The 6538-nt window shown below is 35.9% G+C and overlaps 1 protein-coding gene across 1 annotated transcript; it reads right to left on the bottom strand.

Annotated features, from left to right (window-relative positions):
- Positions 1-607: 607 nt before the first annotated feature.
- LOC133284471 (putative pectinesterase 63) lies at positions 608-2981 on the bottom strand. Its single transcript, XM_061481487.1, has 4 exons — positions 2918-2981; positions 2093-2153; positions 821-1085; positions 608-715 (listed from the first exon to the last, which is right to left on the bottom strand). Exons 1-4 carry the CDS (start codon positions 2979-2981, stop codon positions 608-610), a joined length of 498 nt encoding a protein of 165 aa, XP_061337471.1.
- Between the last annotated feature and the right edge of the window lie 3557 nt (positions 2982-6538).

Raw genomic sequence — 6538 nt, 5'->3', positions numbered from 1 at the left:
ATATGAAAATGGGATTCACTAAACAACATCATCACTTTACTTCATCCCCCACAGAAACTACAATTTAACTTATAAAAAATATATAATGTGAAAATTAAAAACCGACTTTTGTGTGCGATCTCAGGTTTGACTTCTATTTATATATTTTGTTGGCCCTTCTATATGGTCCATATATTGAATTGAGAACTAAGGATGCAGCGAGGAAAGTTAACATGTTAAATAGCTTTAAGAAGAAACCTAATAATATATAATGTGAAAAACCCAATACAAGACAGAATATACTCATTCAATTACTCTTTTTATTCACCATTACAGGTACAATACTAGTCCCATAAAAGAACTAAGGAGTAAAAAATAACAATTAAAGAAATTCTTTTATGAGAAAACTACACGCACCACATAGAGTTTGTGCAGAAACTACCCTCCAGCTCAACATTATGTGAAGATGCCATCTCGTTTCACCTGAAGCACACAAGAAAAAGCCAATATTGACATATCAAGTTAAACTTGGACTTGCTAGAATCTTTTGGATAGTCAGAAGTGTTAATCTAAACAAATTATATGAAACAATTTACATTGACAGTATAACCAAATTCAATGCAAAGACTTAGAATCCAAATAGCTTGCAATTATAAAATGCTGCTTTGTCACCAGAAATTCTCAACGCAACCGCTTGGGCTCCTGATCTCTCTCCATCAGGTCTTGGTGCTAAATTCTATACCATCAAATTCACAAAAAGCCAAAAACATAAATAATCATGAGAAACAATGTAGCATTTGACTTTTATTTTGATTAATGTTATTTTTAAGATAGATAGTACACAAATCGAGATAATGATGTTAGCAGCCACGAAGCAATCTGATTCAACAATCAATGTAGCACTGTCAACAGTACCATATTTTTCTGCAGTACCACCAAAGGTCAAGTTTGGCATGTTCCCTGGTGCCCCATATAATGTCATAAAAGGCATTGTCCTCTCAATTTTGATTTTCTCATTATAATTTGCACCTCCAATATAGACAATGACACGCTTGGTGTTCCCAGTATGGATGTAGTTAATGGCATCAGTGATGGTCTTGAAATCTCTGCATTATATGTCCAAATTCAATTCATTAACACTAACACCCAAAACATAAGCAAAAATAAATAACACACTCCAAATCAATAAAAAATAAAAAACCAAGAACCGTAAAAAAAAATAAAAATTATCCTTGAGTCCATAGGGACATGCCTTTTCAAATAATACATAACGGTCAAAATTCACAATTTGAAATTCTGTAACATAATTATTGAAACCCTAGATCTAGAACAATTCAATAGCAAGGGCACAAAATTTAGCCTTAGATTCTGCTTATATCAGGGATTAGCGAACCTCAAATTAGGAAACAACTCATAGAAGAGAAAATGGAGAACAGAGTACCAGGAACTGATCTTCAACGAAGGATGGAGGAGGAAGATGTACCAGATAAAGCAACGTTGAATCACTAAAATGAAGGTGGTTAAAGTAATGCACTCTGAATCGGCAAATAAGCTTGAAGGGTTAAAAGTAATGCCTCCTTTCTTTTTTGTTGTAAGAGTCGGCGTGATATGGGATAATTACCACCATTTTATATTATCAATTTTTCTCAATTCTGAACCGATCTTTTTTGTTGCGGTTAAATTATGGTGCCTATGATTTTTCTCAATTTTAACGCAATCTAATAACTCTGGTTAAATTGTCGTGGTTAAACACTGCATTTCTCGTAGTGAATGATTGAGAAGGAATAATCAATATTTCTTACATTTATGATTTATTTTCACACACTTATGATTAATTCCTTGCTTCTTTTAAGTTAGAAAGCATCATATGCTAGATGCATAAGCATCGCATGAAATGTCTTTTTATGGCACTGCAAAGCCTATCAATTTATATATAATAGGCACTAGGACAAAGATATCTGCATGAACAATTGCATACTCAATTACACATTCTGTAAGACCAAGAAAAACTCCAAGCGAAACAATTAAAAAAGAATTAAATCTAAACCACCTCTCCAAAATCCTGTTTTTCTTGTACAAGATATACCAGGTTTTTAATAGCATAGATTCACACCGTGGGATCCTTATAGCCCACTCCACCCAGTGAGAAAAGGCATTCGATGGATGATTTACATCTGTTGAAATTTCAACAATCACAAGAAAATAAAATTGCAATAAAATAAGAAAGGAAACTAAGTACTATTTACACCTAAAACAATAACTCACATCCAAATGATACAATTCATTACAAATGATATATTCAAGATTCTAGTACAAAACTTGCACCAAGAAAAAATCTGCTCTATCATTTGATGGCCCTCTGTGAGAGGGTGATGATTAAAATGTCAACTTAAGTAACCGCGTAACAACCTCAAACTAAAGATGTTGGCTGAAGATCCTATATTTTCCCTTTTCTTTTTTACAATAATATGGCTGGTTAGTTGAACTATATGGGTGAGAACAACGCACCAAATGGTTTAGTGGTTCGATGATTTTACACAATCAGAGAAGAGTGTGGTTGGGTGTCTCAATAGACCAAAGGTGAAGAAGGGCTAGGGTTTGATAGAGCTTGATTTGTACTGAATTGAGTCTCATACGATGGCTACTCTTTTCCTTTTACTCAGCATTTACTTTCATTTATATTTCTGCCCTTGCATTCAATCACTGACTTGGACGGATTTTTATAAAAGACATGCTCTCATGTTTGGGCTTTCCTCTAACTTGATCTTTTGGGCTTTTGTTTTAGAAAAAATTTGCATTAACATTCAATTTAATAAGCCCATGAGTCTTGTACCTAAATAACATAATACAACCATAAATTGCATTACATATAAAGACTTAATTTCTCATTTTTCTTCAATTTAAAGCCAACAATTAAAAGTTTTAAGTCTCTTCTCACCTCCAAACTCTGCATGTTGCTTGTCGTCAAGCAACAAGAGCATATTGATGTAAAACACAGGCATAGTCATCAATCTTCATTCATGAAACAATTAACTCGCATAGTAGCATCTGACATAGTCAAAAGAGTTTCAATGAACAGCACGTGCCTTTTCTTTTTATGAAACATGTCGAGCTTCGATCAGATAGTGCCGAGCTCCAAGCTTAACTTGATGACTAGAGATTTGTTTCCGCGTTGAATTTGAGGGACCGACTTCCTAACAAAAAGTTCACCATACCAAAGTGTGCAGCAGAAGAAATATATATTAAAGCCAATGTGCCATCTTCATGGATCTTGCCCAGGTAAGGTAGTTTTTCCCATCAAACACTAGGGTGATAAGTACAAGTGTAGGGTTTTCATGGGAATGTAAGAAATATGGAGAGGATTGATTTGTTTGGAAATCTAGATATGATGGTATCAGAGCTTGCTATTAATATTAATTTCACATTATGCATTAAATATACTCTTTCTCTTTGGGTACAATAATAAGTTGAGTTATTAATTTTATAAGTGAGAGAACTCATAAATCCAATACATTGAGATTTTTGGTTGAGATCGAGACGTGATGTTGGATATGCTTACTTAAATGTTCCCGCATGGTCTCCCTTGACCCCACCTGACAAAAGTGTAGTTGAAATTATTAATTTGAAACCGTACCGTTGAGGGTTCATACATATATCCCATGAGGGTATAGTGTAACGCCCGACAACTTGCAAGAATCAATGATTGTCCCACAAACTAACACGAGACTTTTCAGCGTGCTTTGTCCTCATTCACACATTTTCTGGAAAAACTTCTCACGAGGTCACCCATATCAAAATTTCTCCAAGTCAAGCATGCTTAACTACAGAGTTCTTCTATTCCAGGCTACTTAAAAGTAGATGCATCTTGTTAGTATATGTAGTACCAATTAATTCTTATAAGTTATCCCCAATTGTATCGTCTCATACTAGCACAATCTATGGAATTCCTCTCTTTCGGGTGTTGATTCGATTCATTCATATATCCCCAACTGCAAGATTTGGCATGAGCCGCTCATTGTCCGTGCCCTTTCGCACCGACAATCACTCCCTACCCTTGTCAGCCCTTGGGATGTTACATATAGTATGTTTATATAGGGGTGTTCATAGTAGCAATGGTAAAAATCAAGGCACTAGTAAAACTTCTCATGGTGTTGTGCATCAAGGGCAAGTTTGAGTGAAGGTGGCTAAGGTGGTTATGCTCCTGAGCAGAGTAACAACTTTTCTGGAGAACGAAGAAGAAGATGCCCCTTTCCTTATGGGAAGAAAGTATTTAAAGAGGAAGTCCCTCTCCAAGTATGTGAAAGAGAATCCCTCTATTGCTGCCTAGCCTTATCTTGTCAAGGTGATAAGATATGTTGTCCTACTGTCAGTGTATAGAGAGCAGCAGTGTGGGATAAAGGTAAATGCCCATTGTTAAGCCTTTATGGCTCATCATAGGTGCCATCTAGAATGTTCTAGTTATGGGCTTTGAGACTGGACCCAACTAATTGAGTCTATAGATGTGGGCCAGCCAAAACAAAAACCACCACAAAGTTTTTGGCATTTATTTTCGCGCAAAACTCACGAGGGCCTCCACAAAATATGTAAAGCCAATTATGATGTTACGGTCGGAGAAGACTGCTTACCAAACTTAAACTCAAGAGTACTATTTAAGTTGGAATAACCTCTTAACAGTTTATCTACGCTAACACATGTTAATGCATCTAACTAGTGATATATGATGCGTAGGGATCCGTTTGCGGGCAAATGCCCGCAAGTGCGGACATAAAAAATTTTATTTCAATTTTTTTTTCCTTTTTCTTGATTGTAGGTACTTATTTGTCTCTTGGTTCAATATATATATTAGGAATAAATACCCTTTTAAGTCCCTAGCAAAAAACATGGTCCCCATTTTAGTCCCTTAAAATAAAAATTAGTCTCGAGGTCCCTAAAAAATTTAAAATGGATCAATTTAGTTAGAATCGTGGTCCCTCATAAATTCAAAAAAAGCCTACATTAATCCCTTAAAAAGACCAAAATGGGTCCACTTTGAATTTCATAAGGACCAGGTAATTAAATTTTTTTTATAATGGACTAAAGTGGGGACCGAATTTTTTGTTAGGGACCAAAAATGATATTTATTCTTATATTAGTTAGCAATGTACGAAGATGATTAAAAAAACGTAGCAACGCAAATTAATTAGAGAGAAAATTTATTCTTCCTCCCCTGTCACGTACTCATTCCCATGCTCTCTTCATCCTTTGTTTTTTTTTTTTGTAATATGGAAGGGTAGACCCCACAAAACAGAAACTACATTACACTAGCAGAAACAGAAATAGCAAAAACAGAATCAGCAGAAACAGAAACAACAAAAACAACAGCAGCAACAGAAACAGAAACAACAGAAACGCTCCTTGCATCCTTCAACAGCAAATCCAACAAACGAAGAGGAGGAGAAGAATAGACTTGAACCATGCTATTGTTCCTGTCAACATTCTTTGCTAACCAATGGGCACAAGTATTATTTTCCCTGCAAACATGAATACAACGAATCTCCCAATCCATAGCAAGCCATTTTCGGATCTGCATAACTACTCTGGAGTCCCTAAGGTCATCCTGATCCATTTGGAGTAAATATATGGCATTAGTAAAATCACATTCAATCTCCAATTTCTTTATCCCCGTTCCCCAAGCCAATTCCATCCCCTTTAGAATACTCCACAACTCAGCATCTAAAGGATTGCAATAACCAATATTGAGGCTAAAACCACCTCTAAAAATTCCATTGTGATCCCTTAACAAGCCTCCACAACTAGCTTGTTTCATTCTCAGAGAAGAAGCCCCATCAACATTAAGCTTAAACCAACCAAACTCATGAGGCTTTCACGTATTAGTCAGATTATTCATCCTACCCCTGTTGGTTCCTCCATTATTTTTATTCCTCGACCTATTAATCTGCAAAACGAAGTCTGAGATCAACACTTTACCTCTACTAGGCCTACAAAAATTTTCATCATGGATTTGTTGGTTCCTCCAAGACCATAAAAACCAGCAAGTTGGGAGGAAAACATCTCTCCAATTGAGAATCCCATTAATTCCCCACGAACCTTCCATATTATTCGAAAACCAGTCAAAGATTTCCATGGAATAAAAATTGGAAGGCTCAAGTCCTCTAAAACAATCCTTCGATATCTCCCTAGCATGTTTGCAATCTCGAAGTACATGAGCAATAGTTTCCTCCTGGTGACGGCAGCTTTGACACATCTTTGGACCTGCACTCCACTTACTGGTATTACTACGAACAGGTGATTTATCAAGAATAGCCATCCACATCATTGTTTTAATTCGCTCTGGTCCTCTCCAAGACCACACTTTCTTCCAAATTGTCTTCTGGAGGTTGTCTGGAAATTGCATTATATTCTTGTAAGCAACTTTAACTAAGGAAAATGAAGTATGATTATTTATCCAAACTTGTCTATCAACTTCACTAACTTCAGTCATCAACGGGTAGCTTATTATCTTAGTAATCCATTCATTACTCAGAAATCTCCTCAAATACCCAACATTCCAACCACCTTG

This window comes from Gastrolobium bilobum, unplaced genomic scaffold (genome assembly GCF_033153095.1).
Source record: "Gastrolobium bilobum isolate Gb01-03AN ecotype WA unplaced genomic scaffold, APGP_CSIRO_Gbil_v1 utg2164, whole genome shotgun sequence".
NCBI classification, from domain to species: domain Eukaryota; kingdom Viridiplantae; phylum Streptophyta; class Magnoliopsida; order Fabales; family Fabaceae; genus Gastrolobium; species Gastrolobium bilobum.
Note: the sequence above shows the minus strand (reverse complement) of the source record. Positions and strands in the feature narration are given on the sequence as shown.

Coding starts and splice junctions, on each gene's coding strand:
- LOC133284471 (XM_061481487.1), bottom strand. CDS start 2,981: ATGCCTGTGTTTTACATCAATATGCTCTTGTTGCTTGACGACAAGCAA. Junction 2,154..2,917: donor GCAACATGCAGAGTTTGGAG/GTGAGAAGAGAC, acceptor AAATTTCAACAG/ATGTAAATCATCCATCGAAT. Junction 716..820: donor ACATCATTATCTCGATTTGT/GTACTATCTATC, acceptor TTGATGGTATAG/AATTTAGCACCAAGACCTGA.